The 17436-nt window shown below is 33.1% G+C and overlaps 1 protein-coding gene across 1 annotated transcript in view; it reads right to left on the reverse strand.

The window, feature by feature from the left end:
- LOC134267456 (hemicentin-1-like) overlaps positions 1 to 17436 on the reverse strand; it is a 50213-nt gene that overhangs the window by 19348 nt on the left and 13429 nt on the right. The window contains exons 3-5 of the mRNA XM_062749663.1: positions 4899 to 5207; positions 4457 to 4735; positions 1545 to 1835 (exon numbers count right to left, since the gene is read on the reverse strand). Coding sequence (XP_062605647.1) covers positions 1545 to 1835; positions 4457 to 4735; positions 4899 to 5207 — 879 coding nt within the window. The remainder of the gene's footprint in view (positions 1 to 1544; positions 1836 to 4456; positions 4736 to 4898; positions 5208 to 17436) is intronic.

The following is a 17436-nucleotide window of genomic DNA, read 5'->3' on the forward strand; positions in this document are numbered from 1 at the left end:
TTTTTCTCGAAAAGTAAGGGGCACACTTAGCTGAAATTTTCGACAAATGTTTGTTTATCATATTTAAAGACATTATAATATTTTGGATAAAATATAGACAAAATAAAGATTTTATTATGCTTGAATATGCACAGGGTAAGTCCCTACCGCGCACAGTAAAAAAACCAAGGCTATAATTGAGAATACACAAGTATTAATTCGAAATAAAGGTTTACAATACATTATTTGGGTGGGATTAAAATTATTCTATTTCGATTCCACAACCAATTTTGTTGTCTTTTTAAAAATGTCAAGGATTCGGTTAATTTTTGGCAGTTTGCCGAGCATTCGAAATGTAAAAATGGTAAACACAACGCACAAAAAATGGCGTAGTGTGATGACGTTTCGGCGTACCGGAGAGCGGTTACGTTTGATTCAGATGTTGTATTGACACCTTAAAAGACTTTATATGAATACAGAAAAAAAGAAATATATGAAAATATTACCAGATCTTCAGTATACAAATGAAATGGGAGTTTTCTTAGCGAAGTCTTTTTGATCGGGTTCCCTGGTAGTACAAAACATACGGACAAACTGCCATGGTAATAACAAAAGACGTTATCACTGTCGACCGTCGATATAAGATGCTCTGTTAGTTGACTGATGGTGAACATATTGTCCGTAATTTACTAATAAATCTTCAAAAGATCGCATCGTTCTTCAGCTGTATAAAGACTCAAGTCTTTGAATCGAATGGACTTCTTTATGTTAGTGGGACCTATCTAATTTTATTTTTAGCAAAGATGAAACATGGCACTTTGACGTTATCATCCGTGCGCAGTAGGTCGATACAATACATAACATAAAACTAAATTGTTTATTAATGCATATATCTATTTGAAATTTCCCATGTGTATTCATTATATGTTAACCAAGGAGTAGTGAAAATTTCAGATTGTTGATTACTTTTTCACAATAGACAACTTAACCACAATTTTACCAGACAACCCTCGTAAAATGTGAATTGGTTTATTTCGATCGTATTTTTGAAATTGTCAATATAAAATCTATATAATCACGGTGAATTTGAATTAAAAAAAACTTTAAAACAAATGAAAGAAATAAGAAATAACTCTTTCATTCAATCCCCCATTTGCGAATCTCTGATTTCAGATTAGAAAAAGAAACTATGAGTTCTAAAATAGAAATGGAAAAAGAAACTATGAGTTCTAAGGATATCTTACTTTGCAGATTGACTCAAATATTTTTTTCGCATAACCTTCTAAACCAACAATTCTTGTGATTCTTGCGAATTGTGTGCAAAATTCTTTCTCTCGGTAACAATGAAGTTTAAAAAAAATAATTTACTCACCTTGATTCCATGGATATTGTGGATGAATAGTAGACTGATTTTTTTTGTTAAAATATGAACTTTTCGATAATACAACTTGCTCTAAACATTCCAATATTTTGCAGTTTAAAGAGGCTGATATTATTTTTATCACTGAATAAGTATTTGCACTCACCTAAACGATTGTACCCTTAACATATTAAAATGCACTTACAGAGAATGTTTAACTTAATGCCATCAATTTTGCGTCCTTCACTGTTGTTAGCTACACATCGAATCAGAGTCATTTTAGTTCTGTCTGCGTTTAGATCTGGTAAAGGTAATGGTGAATTCCCATAGGGTGTAACATTTTTCATATCTCCTTCCGGACGTTTATATTTCCACTGTACGGTACAAGGCGGATTACAGTCAGCTGAGCAGTTGTACGGACCTAGTGGAGCACCAACTCTAATTGTTATTATGTCTTGGAGCGATTTTGATGATATCCTGACACTTCTTGGGCCGTCTGTGAAAAGAGGAATGCATATAATAATAAAAAACTTACGTTGTATTTCCGAAAATATTTGCTGATAAATGACCATTTCAGTGAGTTTATGACTTGGTACCGCAAGTGAGCAGCAGAAGCTAGCCCATACAAATATAATATGACACAAAGTAAGAGACTGTAAATATTTCATCAAGTACATGTATTACCAGAAAAAAATAAATGGAAAACAACGCAATATTTGGCATACAACTGTATTTATCAGTACAGTTTTATATAACTAGTATTTATAAACTTGCATGTAGATAAACTAGCAATTAAATATACCTATCATATATAACTTTAAAAAGGTCTAATCAAACTTGATTCAGACACTTCAGATTAGCATTGTAATAAAAAAAATGAATATGATAATCGCATCCCATACGAAAAAAAAAAACAAAGTAAATTAAAACGGTTATTCCCGCGGATTGAACTTTTCAAGATAAGAAACGTATGCCAACAGAAACAACTACGGATAGAAAGAAATACTCATCAGTTATCGTTATATCCTGCAAGATGTGACTGGGCTGTAAATTGAATTCCATATATATTTACTTTAGAAAGTATTACTCATATAAACCCTTTCCACTGTACCTTAATCTAACAAGCTAATTCAAAGAATTCGTGTCCTCCACTTAGAGGAAGAAATCGGACCCCCCTGACTGAATTTGTAGAATTATTAAATGTATACATGTATATTAAAACAAATGAAATTCATGTAAGTCAATATGGATATAAAGATTTGATTGCTTATTCTTTATTATGTGTTGATAAGATTCTTTTTATATGGAATATTTATCACACTGTAATGATGATTTTATAACCTCATAATTTTTTCATTTCACATGCTGAATACTATCATTTAGTAAAAAAAAAAGAAGAAAAGTGAAAAAAAGGATCGTCCGAGATTCGATGCCGGGACCTCTCACATGTGAAGGGAGGGACATACCACTAGACCGCGGAATCGCTTTACGTGGAGTCAAGTATATGCAAAAGTGAACTCACATACATGTAAATATTCATGTTCGGTATTGTCAAAAGAACGAGAGCGCTTTTGATTGGCATTCGGCAGGAATCTGGGCGTAATTGAAAAGTGATATTTTATCGACAAGTCACATGAAATTTTTATAATTTTTATTTATTTATCGGGTTCCTGTGCAACAGGAAAGGAAAATATTATCCCGAAATTGAGCTTTGATTTGCTAAAAAATAACTTGAAAATTGGCCAGACCATACATTTTGTACAAAATGGTACATTTTTAAACACGTTTTTCTAAAATTTTTCTTTCTCTGGGTCTTCTCTCCATGATTTTGAAACGTTATTTGTGTGTATTTTAATTCATAGAAACGAATACACTTTTTTAAAAATATGGAGAAAAGACCCAGAGACCACGAAAAACGAACTTTTCCCAAAAAATCCAAATGTGTGAATGTGGTGCTTCATTGTCCTTTTAAAATCAATCATGTATGTGTAGCGGTGAGAGCTCAGTAAGTTGGGCTACCTATTCAGTTTTTGGATTCGAAAAGTTTTTGGTTCGAGCCTGGCATGGGGCGTTAATTATTTTTTTCGTGCAAATAACCATTTATTTTGTCAGTTTCGTTTTATGTACTGATATATTAAAATTTTGAATAAGATTAATTTTGGTTCAGTTTGGTTCTCGAGTGAAATCAATTCCAATCCTCTATTTTATATAATGTACATGTACAAGTATTATGCATCTATATGCATTAAATATTTTAGCCGTTAATTTTTTGTGAAACATAACGATATGTTATAGGAACAACGGAAAAAAATGTTGCAATCTCAAACTTTCAAACTTATTGAAAAAAATTTGTAAACTCTGACAAGCTATGTTCAGCCAACCAAATCATGGATATTTAAACCATAAATGTTTCGTACAAATGATTCCTGCAGATCACACGCCAAATGCGCCCATCTTCTTTTATACAATCCATGGTGTTTCATTTATTTAATAGCCTTTATCAAACAGCTCTAATAGATGTAATAAGAACATTATGTGCGCCGAGAACCTATTTTATACGCAATTACTCTCCTCATGCGACTGTGCTAAAAAAAGCGACATGTAATACTATAATTACTAATAAAACAAGCTAATTCAGAAAATTTGTGTCCTCCGCTCAAAATCTTCTTAAAATATAATGATACTGTTGCAAACAGAGAGAATGTATAAATTAACGACCTTAAACTTTGACCTTTTGACCTCAAAATCAATAGGGATCTTCATTAGTCAACAGGGAGTTGTTATGTAAAATTTCATTGCAATAGCTGAAAGGGTCCTGGAGATATCGTGTGGAAACGAAAGTGTTATAACAGACAGAATTTGCTTATTTATGACCTTGACCTTGGACCCTTTGACCTTAAAATCAATAGGGGTCTTCTTTCGTCCATACGGAGTTGCTATTAAATTTCATTGCAAAAGCTCAAAGAGCTCTCAAGATATCGTGTGGAAACGGAAGCGTCACAGACAGACAGAAAGACGGACGGACAACCCAAATAATATCCCCCACTTTTCAAGCGGGGGATAAATATCTGACGTTTTACTATAAAAGTACAGAAGAAGATTTAGCAATATACCCACACAAAATGTTTATTTTAATTTCGTCACTTCTTTCTGATTCAAGAGTTTCCTTCGCCTGGCAACTGTACCCTTTGTAGCTGTCATTTCTGTAGACCTTAAATTTGTAGTTTACACTTTGTTCTCCGCTTATTCTGGTGCCATTAACAAACCAAGTATACGATAATGCTGGGAACTTATGATAGTCGGGGGCAGATGTAGATTTACTTTCACATTTCAGGGTGGCATTTCTTCCCTCTTTAATTTCCAGGTCTCCCGTTATTTTAGGTTTCTCTGGTTTTCCTGAATAAATTATCATTAAAATGTTAATGTTGAAGGAAATGAGAGGTGGATTATTGCTGTTTACAAACCTTTGTACAATTCGTGAATTCTTTTCTCATAACTTCAGTTTTTAAACTTATATTTTTAATTTTATTTATCAGATGATCGTTTATGAAGGATTTACCAGAAACAACGAGAACAACCCCCTTCGCTGATAAGAAGGCCTTTGACTCACTTCCACTTCCTACGTAATATCCTGCATCTTCTACTGATATATTTCTAACTTCAAATAAAACATTGGCAGATCCGGGTTTTGCATGGTATAAATATTTCATTTTAAAGTCTGTTTTATATGTTGTGTTAGTTACTGTCATTATTATTTGCGGTCTTCCAATATATGCATGAAATATTTTGTAATCTCCACTTCTTGGAAAATATTCAGCAGTCCATGAGATGTTTTTAGATTTTCCCTCCGTAGATTGTACTGTATTGACTGATAATAGAGACAAAAAATACAAAATTCTGCAGGTACTTTAAAATATTTGAACAAAGTATGTAATTGAATATCTATGTAGAATAAAATGATTTTTGGCATTATACTCCTTACCATATAAATTAAGAGACAATGTTAGCGTTATATAAAATAATCTTCCATAAATTCTTAATACTTGCTTTAAATACTGACATAAATCATTCAACACTGCATTGATAACGGATCAATTTTCAAATCAGAATGAAAGAACTATATGCAGTATATTGCATATATTTGCCCCCACAAAAGTAAGATTTTAAGAACTTCCTGAAATGTGCTGAATTCAATAAATTGTATGAGAAATATAAATTAACAGAAAATATTATAGTGTCAAAGCAGTGTATTCACAATTTTTGTTTTTATGATGTCACAAACTAGTCCGATTTTATATCCTTTTTCAGAAAAAGGACAAAATGGACAAAATTTCAACAATTTTAGCTTAAAAATTTATAGAGCGCAAGTTTGTTCAGGAACAATATTGACATATTTCATTGATATTATCATTCTACACATAATATCAAAATATTGATCCTGAACACACATGCGCTCGGTGACGTTTACTCACAATATCGACGAATTATGTACATTTTTTCTGTAAAATTCATAAAAAACTGAAATTTACGTCATGTTTGTGACGTCATTACGCACATATGGCGTCATTACTTATGAAAATATCCAGTGCTTTGAAGTCAGCATAAACTCCCCTGTTTAAGAGCTTAATTAAATATATCTCCATCCAAGTTTGATTTGGGGGGCAAATATTGGTTATTACCGAATAAAGTTTGTTTGTCATACATAGGGTCTTACACAAGTTCTATAACTTTTTGTGACGTCACAATGTAAAAATAACGTCAATATGACGATTACTTGCGACAAAATATGGTTGACGCAGTCGTATTCGAGCAACGAACAGCTGTCAAGTTAACCGTATATCTTGGAAATTCCTTTGCAGAAGCATATAATAATTTATACACGGTTTTATGAAGACAAAAAAACTGCAGAAGTTTTTTTTATTAATTGGATTGATTGTATTAGTGAAGAAAAGGAGCTATTTAAAAATGACGTTCGTTCTATTGCCTATTTGAAACTTGGGAAGAGGTGAGTGTTTTGTTTAGCAATTTGATATGAAAGATCGCCGTCAATTAGAAAAAAAAGTTGAATGACTTATTAAATCCCTAATATATCGTACACTTTAGACTAAAACATATCAGATATGATAAAAAGAAGGCACCTATACGTTATCAACAACGTTGCAATATTTTCATTGTGTTTGGTAAAATGGGCAGGTGAGGTAGGTAGAGTTGGGTTTAGTATTAGTCTTTACACACTTGACCCTTTTTTAATAAGTTTATCATAATGTCATCAACCCTGTAAATAAAGTATACAATAGATAGTTTTCGATAGGCCTAAATTTAGCGAAAGTTACCTCCCGTTGGTCACCATATAGGTCGACTCAGTGATTATCCCTCTTTGTCTTACCAAGTTTAAGACGTTGTAGCAGATATATTTGGTTGAAAATCTTTAATAAATAATTTTTTTAAATAAAAAATGCTTTCAAAAATTTATATATTTCAGAAAAATAATGATTTCTAATTCAAAATAGCAAATACAAAAATTTTTAAATTGGTTGAAAAATGAAGGAATATGAGCATTTGGACCTCCAGTACGGCGGCCAACGGGAAATAACTCCTGGTGTATCGAAAACTATCTATACAAAACTAAATACTAGTATACTCCTAATACAAAGGTTGTCCCAAAAATAAATTGAAGTATATCTTGCCGATCAAAAATCCACTAATTATTCAAATTTCCTTCTAATATATCTAACACTCTTTCTTGCATTGTAATGACCAATTTTCGAAAGATTTAATTATTGGGGAAGTTTCTAGTATGCCGGTCCCCAGAATCACGCGATTGCGCATTAGCAGTTATTTCCCTTGCTGTTGCTATGCAGAATGTAAACAAACCGCAATTCCTCACTCGCTTCACCAAAACGCATCCGATCGAGTGATTAGGGTTAGGTTATATAGTTTTTAAAATTGGTGTTGTTTTATAAATCCACTCTGTAATCTTTCTGACTTTGGGCTAATTTATGTAATTTTTGCTTACAAAAGACACTACTGTGAGTGCCTTTTGTGTAAAAAATTGAAAACCTGCATGAATCAGCCTGTCGAATCGTGCCGATATCTTACACTTTAGTTTAGGCCTAGTTCATGAAATTTTTGCTTTACAAAAAACAGGAAAGTTTAATTAATGAAAGTTGGGGTAAATCAACTCTAATATCGAAACATGACGATTTTCAGCGCTGAGTTTAGGCAAGTTATTGTAAAAGCGACTTACCGTTAACTGCAGCTCGATATCATGACCTCCTACAATAATGTTCAAATATTCAGAATATTTTCCCTTTGAAATCGATGATGATGCACAATTCAATCCATCGATAACTAGTATAATTAGCTAACATTTGTTAAATTCCTGTATATCTCACAAAAATCTCGCAATTTTTATAGCATTGCACTTTGAGTCCTGTCAGGCATTTCTTCATTACGCCAAAACACAAGTGACGCATCTCATGAATATTTATGAGATTAAGTCAAAAATTGATCATGTGACCACATTCCTAAACAATGGAAAATGGAGTTTTACTTCCTTAACAAGTACGTTATTTTACGAAATCTTTTAATTCTCATTTTAAAAAAACTGAGTTTAAAAACCAGTTTTTTTAACCCAAATTTTCATAAGGAACACGAATTTGGGGTCAAATTTGCAATTTGTGGCTTCTTTTTTCGATTTTGTCGATCGCTCACGCGATCGTCTATATATTGTACACCATCTCCGGCGGCACCTATTTTAGCGCCATATTTATGGGTACCGGTATACTAGAAGTGTTCCAATTATTGCAAATTTATTCTCTCTATTACTAAAATCTAAGTCTAGAATTTTAGGTTTTATACATATTTCTTTCAAAGTGCGTTAAATGTCCCCATGGTAAAAATGTTTATGTACACTTTTAACGCACTTTGAAATTTTTCTTCAAAGTGCGTTGAGTGTGTCCAGAATTTTACGCACTTAGAATTTTTTTTCAAAGTGCGTTGATTTTGTCCCAATTTTAACTCACTTTGAAAAAAAAATACAGTGCATATTTTTTTTCAAAGTGCGTTGCCACAAAGCACTTAGTCTCCATTTTATCTTTACATTTGAAATGGTAAAGAGGGTGATTGTTTATTTGTAGTTGATGTAGAGACTGGACCATTTTATGCATAAAATGAACCTAGCGCACTAAACTTTAGATGTCAATTTTATGTAGATAGCATCTTAAGGTAGATTGCGGGTTTACTGTTGTCCTCATAGGATATAACGTAGAAATCTTACCGCGTTTGCAATAGCAAACTACAAACAAGTAAAAGATCCCTCATCAAAGTAAAACTATTGCAGCATTATTGCTGCGATATTGCGGCAACATTTCAGCAACACATTTTTGTTACCAGAAACAAGCGTTTTGGGTTAGTAAAATATCACCGCTACAGTCTCTGAAACGTTCTACTTTCCCATTTTCCCGTTCGCTCAGCGTTCGTTCAGCGTGCGTTCACCGTTCGCTCTTCGTCCACAGTATTGCGTTCAATGTTCACCGTGCGCTCGCGTTCATCGTTCACAAAACGTTCACCGTTCGCTCTTCGTTCCGTTTACTTTGCGTTCACCTTGCGTTCACCGTTCACTTATCGTTCAGTCTTCATTGTCATTCGGAACTCCGAAGTGAAAGGACTTATCTTTTTGATGGTATGGATTTACATGTTGTTTTTTTTTTATTAAATAACTTAGATATCATGTTTGAAGAATAATTATTTCATTGCAAAAATTATCTATGATATTTATAATTCTACTATTATAACTCAGCTGTTACTTATTTCATAAAATTTCCCTGGGAAATAATACTTTGAGTACCTACATGTATGTAGAACGATGCTAAAATATTAACTTTAAAAAAGGGCAATGTACAAATGCGCACGGCATCAATTTGTTGTAATTTCAAAGAGGACAAATTATTAATTGATGTATAATAATTAATCCAAGTCTTTTACAGGACAATAATACATAAAAGAAATTATTTCTACAGTAACACGTATTTTAGCTACATGTAGGTTTGAGAATTATGAACAGTACTGCAAATATTCAGTTAATCAAATATCTTAAGAGCTAATTTAATTGATGTTGTGGTTTTAAATTTTAGAAAAGACCAAACTTTTTTAAATAGTCTATTATTAGAGAACTAAAACCTCACAGTACCTAAACATATGTTAAGATAATGTTTGCCATTCAGTATAATTAAGAACCCCCCACCCCCACCCCGGTGCCTCTTCTCCCGAAATAAAATTCTTATTGAGTTTTTTCAGGATATTTTAATCAATATTTAATTTGTATTGTAACACAAGAAAATCAGATTTAAAACCAACATCAAACAGTCATTAAACAATAGTATTTTAGAATAAACTTGTGCCGACAGTAGTATTTTAAACTGGCAGGGAATATGTTTCAAATTCAATTTAAAACTTAATCCAATTATTTTTTCTACATGAATGTCAAAATCAAATCTAGAAATGATAGGGAAAAATATTAAAACTTCTTGGAATACCAAGTGGCTCCTTGCCTTTGACATGTTCGATGAAACGCAATTTCCACACCTCCACTGTGTCGAATTATTTTGATTTTCATTTCTCTGTTCAATAAAAACTATGACATCAAATTTCTTATTTAGTTTTGAAAATTTAATCTATTACAAATAATTTGAATGCCTCTTTCCAACATCTTGACCGAGTATAATCACGGCCGGGAAATGTCTACAGATACATGAAGAAGTTAGCTAAAATAATCGTCATAAAAGAATACAAAAGGCACATAAATCTAGAATATTTTGCATTAGAATTGAAATAAAACGAGAGTCTTATGCAGTACAATAACAGTCAATGTCAACTGATAATTGTTAATTTGAAAAAAAAATCCGTTATTTTACTCACAATCGCTTTGGCACGGAAATACATGTACATGTATGGTTGTTTCAACCGCGTACAATGTAAATAATTCATTCTATAAGAAGTAGTTTTATCATCAGAAGTCCACATTATTTTATTAGTGAAAAGAATAAGCATATTTACTATATAAATAGAGTATTTTTATATTTTATCTACTCGCGTTCGGAAACAAATACACATGTTTTACGGCAATAAAATCGTGTTACAAAAATATCGATTAAAACATAGGTACATATATGTACAGAACAAAAATGTTTCTAATATTTATTTATTTATTTATTTATTTATTTATTTATTTATTTATTTATTGTTTATTTATATTCAAGCACCTGAAATTAGAATTATAGAATACTAGAATAATCTCAACGCAAGGAAAAGATCGGATGCATTCCGAATAAATCCTTCATCTTGCGTTCACCGTTCGTTCACCGAACGATTTACTTTGCGCTCGCGTTTGCGCTCCGTTCGCGTTCTGCCTTCACTCACCGTTCACCGTTCACACATCGTTCACCAAGTTGCGTTAAGCGTTCGCACATCGTTCACCCACCGTTCGCTCTGCGTGCGTGAAGGGTATCAAACGGGGACATTTGTTTGTTTACACACCTTCCAACCGGGGACGACCTTCCAACCGGGGACGTCCCCGGTTGTCTCCGATTAAAAATAGCGCCAAATTCGAAATCAGGGATGTCTAATTACCCCAAAAAGCCGAAAATATCCATTTTTTAACTTGTTGAAAAAATGTCCCCGGTTAGTTAAGATTAAAAGATGTGTGTTAGTGTGAACTTTTCATAATAAGCGAAGGTTCATACTTGGGGGTTACACACGTGTCCCCGGTAGTATAGTGAAAAACGTGTCACGTGACCTTTCCTGAAGCAAACATTACCTTGAGATATATTCTATTTCTTATTTTTAAGTCCGTATTATTTTTAAATGTTAAAGTTACATATATTATTTTACGTTACTAGGGTATGATCATCAGCCAGTCTGACAAACATTCGTGTCATTGGAACATCTGGATTATAGATGTACGATTGGCTTAGTATTTACGCATGTAAAATAAGTTCCTTAATCGAACTTATAATTTTTTTAAGGAATAAAGATTATTTTAACTTATGTTATGCGAATAATTCGATAATTCTAACATAACTTGGGGCAGTTTGCACGTTATAAACCACGCAATATTGCAGTTTGATGATTGACGATAAGCCGTCACGATATATTCAGCATAATTCATAGGCGTCGAAAGCAAATTAAACGGGGGGGGGGGGGGGGGGGGGGGTTGGCTAATATTAAAATGAGGCTAATCCCCAATAACACCGTAAACGCTATTTTCAATGTCCACATAATGTATTTCTTTGCAAAAAAGTGGAGGACTTCAGCCGACAAATGGAAATAATATTGTTTATACTATGTTTGAATTCTGCAGTAGGGTTGATTTTCTTAAAGCTTAAACATAATTCTTGATTTAGTAACAAAATGATACTCATTTAGATAAAGATGCTTTAGAATAATTCGCATAGTTAATTAAAGAATCTCCTTTAAATATAAATTTCACCAGAATTGAACGTTGTCATACCTTTCTTAGGAGGGGGGGGGATAAGAGCCGGGTTGGGGCTGGAAAGTTATTGCATACAGTGCTTTTACCATTTTATTTCTAAGCTGTTATTTGCGTAGCTAAGGGTAGTAGACATATCCATATACATGCATGAGATTCCTACAATGTGCCTTGTAATAGTAGTGTGGCAAAAGCTAGCTGCAGAACGGTAGTTCTCCGAAAAAATATTTTGACTGACTGGAGAGCTACAGTCCCATCCATTGTGAAAACTGTATATTTATTGCCTGGACAAAAAGCAGCGCTTAGTTCTGAATTTATTTTTCCAATTTTTTTTTTACCTCAACTGCAAAAAAGATATATCCTTAAAAACTCTAGTTTGAAATGTAGGGCCCCGTGGGGATCCGGGTAAGTATAGGTCCTCAGTACCCCCTGGCTTGTCGTAAAAGGCGACTAAATGGGGCGGTCCTTCGGATGAGATCGTATAAACCGGGGCCCCGTGTCACAGGTGTGGCACGATAAAGATCCCTCCCTGCTCAAAGGCCGTAAGTGCCGAGCATAGGCCTAAATTTGCAGCCCTTCACCGGCCATATCTGTGAAATATTCTGGAGAGGGACGTTAAACAGTATACATTCAATCAATCAATCAAATGTAGGACTAGTGACATCTGCACATAGTGCGTTGGACCAAATTATCTTGCAAACCAAATTGAAAGTATATAGTCGAAATTTTTTATGATAACAGGAGGGCTATTAACAACAATAAACTTTAAAAATTAAGCTTCGACAATCTGAGATTTCTGAAGGGGAGAGATACTGGAAGGAATCTTAAAATATCAATAAATGCCTCGCTTTTTAAAAAAGGAAATGTTTAATGTGGTGTTGAAGAGAAGGAAGGGGGGTTATGCTGTGATATTTCCATTTCTAATTTTTCTCTCTGTGATAACTCCTTGAAACTTAGCGGAGTTAATTCTTTGGTAATTATACCGGAATGTAAGTTAGGCAGGTCAATAGGTCAGGAGCTAAGGAGGCGTAATATGCAATCAAATCTCGTGCGCATCTGTCTGCGAGTCTAACCTATAAGGAGACCAAATTAGAATGAAAATATCGTGCGGCTGCTGTTGTGTTTGACTTCAGTGGCCGATGGCTATTGAAATTGGGATGGGAATCCTCGTGTAATTTAAATCTATGTCTGCATTTCATTTAAGTCTACATCTACAATTTTATTTTCACAATGATATGGAAATATAAGGAATCACTGTCTAGGTAACATGGGATAATTATGCATAATGGGCTTCGCCCGTTATGCAAATTATCCCATGTTTCCCACTTTTGTTGATGCCTGGCATATTATACTAACTAGACAGTAATTTCTTAATTTTATGCTGTCTATATGCCACAGCGATCTGTTCAAACCCCTTAGAATTCGAAGTGTGTGAAGACGAGATATTGAAAAAAAAACTATATACTATATTAAATTCATAAAGTTAGCTTATGTAGAGTATTTACAATAAATCTGATTAATAAAAAGGAATCTTTATCTATAATTAACTAGTAACAATTGTAAATATTCGTACAACCATTATATCTGCTGCTAGTTTTTTTTCAAATTAGAAATATGAAAAAATCATATTTTTATAATACACTGAATAAGTAGCAGTCCACTCCCGGTACGTCGGTACGTGGAAGTTGTTATGCATGGACATATACGTGTAGTACAATGCTTACGTTTGATCACAGTCGAAAGAGAGAAAGGAAGAAGGCGTAAAGAATAATCATATGAAGAAAAAATATTTAATCATTTGACTGCTTTTACGAAGAAAGGGTCCCTAAGGACATACGCAATTTACCTTACCTGCTGATAATTTTTCAAAAATTAATTATTTAAGACATTTTAATATTAAGATTATAGTGTCATCAGATGTTTATAGACAAAAACTCAGCATCCATTACCAGGGTTTTTGAAAGATAACAAATTATGAAAAATTTTACATTATTCAAAGAAAAGTATATACAAAAATTACAAAACACAATTTACAGATTCTTTTTCAAATTTGTTTTAGAAGAGGTGTGCAAATCCATAATCATATAAAGTTTAAAGTATTGCACACAGGTCCATCATCTAGTAGAATTCACCTCCAGGGAAGAGCTCTATAAAGTTCAAAGTATGTTGCATATGACCTTAAGGTCAAAATTTCAAATCGGTATCGTCGTTATTCAGTAAGAAGGTATAATGACGTCGCGTGCAACGAATTAAGTTTCCAATCATTCAAATAACTTTTATAACATATATAAACTCTTAAAAGATATTTTTTTAATAAATGTCTTTTTTCAAGATCTTGTATTTTCAATATACAATGTATACTATGAAGGTGAATTTATTCTCTTCCATAGGCAGATATAGTAATTTCGACGGGGTTGGGGGTATATGCAGATTCTGAAAACAGATTTTGTTAATTTGGAAATATGTGTACCGTACAATTCAACACTAAGATATTTGATATTCTAGCTCGATTAATTAAAAGATACAAAGCACTTGTACATTAAGACATAAAAACTACTGATGACATACTTATTATCTATCAAAAATGTCGGATGGTCATTTAAAGGAAGTAAATAATTTCTTGACAGCTTAATATATTGTTTTTATTCAAATTGTTTCATGCATATACTTTTAAGAATAAGTACACTACTGTCGATGTAATTATTACTTCACTTTAACATTGATTTATGCGCTTGGAGGTTTGATTAGGTGTAGCTGGGAGTTCCACATTAACTTTATTTAATTCCTAAACAAAATTCAAACTCAATTTCTAGCTTTCATCCGAACAAAACAAAATAGAATCAAACGTAATTGTTATCAGAGAATAGCTTTTCAGCATCTTAAATTTTAATTGCTACCTTATAAACAAAACTCAATATTGTTACTCAGTTCTCCTCCATTGAGGTTTTTGAATAATTCATAAACATGTTCCTTCTTGTATTTTGATAAGACTAAGGTACACGTATACATACGTCATTCACAATTTTTTTGTATTTGCATGTTATATACAGGAATATCTACTTTTGTATTGTGATCATTTATACCCACAATGTCCCCTATTGTATTGTGATTTTTTATACACAAATGTCCCCTATTGTATTGTGAATTTCTATACATAAAATATGTCCCCTATTGTGTTGTACTTTTTTATACACAAATGTCCCCTATTGTATTGTGAATTTTTACACACAAATTATGTCCCCTATTGTGTTGTAGTTTTTTATACACAAATGTCCCCTATTGTATTGTGTATTTTTATACACAAAATTTGTCCCCTATTGTGTTGTAGTTTTTTTTATACACAAATGCCGCCTATTGTATTGTGTATTTTATACACAAAATATGTCCCCTATTGTGTTGTAGTTTTTATACACAAATGTCCTCCATTGTATTGTGATAATTTATACGCACAGTTCCCCTATTTGATTAAGATATTTTTTTACTTATTCCCAAGATTTACTAGTATAAACAAATTCTTTCTGTTGTTGTGCTGTATTTTTTACGATATTTTTTTTACTGATTCGTGAATGTCCATACAGCTTACTAATATTCTTTAATATCCATTCATGCGTCCTCTAGTTTTCGGTTATAAACAAACGTAATACATAAATATATCGGTCTTTCCACCTAATAATCTCACACATGGTACCCAAAGAAAGATCTTGTCGCAAGGAATACACATGTGAAATATGAAAGTCATAGCTCCACTCAATCAGAAGTTATGGGCAAGGTGAAAGTTTTTGTGACGGACGGACAGACAGACTGACAGACAGACGAGTGAGATTTAATGTCCCCTCGCTTTCGCGAAAGCGGGGGACAAAAATGTATATCATTGATGGAGTAAACAAGGTTCCAGTTCCCCTCAACCAGGTCCTGACCCTGGGGAACTGGAATCTTGCTAACCCCCTTAATGTCATACTTTAACTGTATAATAATTACCTCTTTTAAACGAGTTTATTATCTCGAAATAATTTTTCCTTAGAGTTGATATCTTTTATAGTAAAGAATAACAGAACTAGAAATAAACGGATTCGGGTTATTAAAATTTGTGTGTAATATGGTTAATGAAGAGATAATGGAATTGAAGAATAGTTTTGCAAGTGATTAATTAGTGTTCTTTTTATATGTCAAAAAGTATCTCCTTGTTCACGATTTTTTTTCCAGCAGTGGTAAAGTTAATCCCTATGATTATTGGCAGCAGAACAGCTTAAGGATTTTTCATAACTCTGCCCCAACGCTAAATAAAATTTTAGCCATTTATCAAATATTAGAAAGATAATTATTATTGGGATTTAAGGTGACAAAAAAGTGTGTAGAAAATTAAGGATAATTACAAGATGGAAATTCGAACATCTAGGTAAATTAAAAATTTTAGTACATGTACTTTTGAAATTTATTATTTTTTTTTATCATTTACAACCAAAAAAGATCCAAGAAAAGTTTCCCATCTATACGATCAGTTTTTGTTTGTATCATCAGTCCTAAACATGATAACAAACCTGTTATTATATACTGCATGAAACTGATTGATTGATTGATTCCTCTGGAGAACTTTTCACTCATATGTAGACGTACGCCACCACTTTATGGTGGAGAGCTTCAAACTTTACCTTACACTCGACAAACAGAGCAGTGAGGGATCCTTTTTTGTGCCAGCACCTACTGCGACACGGGACTTCTGTTTATACGGTCTCAAACCCGCGGCTAAAGGATCATTTTCACTCGAAGAAAACCATTGTCAACTAATGCGCAGCCAAGGTTGCCAAAGATTTCGAAGGGTGAAAATGCCAAAGTAGCATTTAACTACATGCTTTACGCATTATAATATTCTTAATATTATATGAAAACATATTACAACATGTACAACTAGAGGTACAGTGAGCAATGAGCTCACTAAATAATACCCCCGCCTCCCATATGAATATAATGGCAGTATCCATGTTTTGATCTGGAAAATCCAAATATATGCAAGATGAAAAAGTAAAATAGGAGGTACACAGTGGCAATATGTAATAAAGATTCTGTGAAAGTTGCATAAAATTTCCTTCAGTGGTATGAGAGGAGTTGCAGATAAGAGATGGGTACCCCAAAGCGTAACAGAAGGACGTACAGACGGACGGACGAGCATACCATTTTTTTATATATACCCTCCCACTTTTCAAGCGGGGGTATAATGAACCTTGCGCGCATGAATTCTGCACAATCAATATATTTTTTTATAATATCACCGTCATCAAATTAAGCAGTGTTGATTGTTGCTACGCTTGAGAGCGTGGTTTCATTAGTCAGCGGATAATAGTGGCTGTGTCTCGGGAAATAGTCCTGGTCAAGGGGAACTAGAATCTTGCTAACTCACCAATTATATACCTTTTGAATATGTTATTATACCTATATAAAAGTTATTAAAAAAAAAATAAAGGATTACGAATGACCGGGGATTAGCTTCCGGACTAACGCACGAGGATGAGCCCTTAAAATATTAGAACCGAAACAAAAGTAAAATCTAGAGATAAGAGATAACCGGGGAATTAACTTCCGAAGCAGGGATTAGATCATTAAATTATCTCAC

Source organism: Saccostrea cucullata, unplaced genomic scaffold (assembly GCF_032062105.1).
Source record: "Saccostrea cucullata isolate Sc308-1 unplaced genomic scaffold, CSIRO_AGI_Scuc_v1 ctg597, whole genome shotgun sequence".
In the NCBI taxonomy this organism is placed as follows: domain Eukaryota; kingdom Metazoa; phylum Mollusca; class Bivalvia; order Ostreida; family Ostreidae; genus Saccostrea; species Saccostrea cuccullata.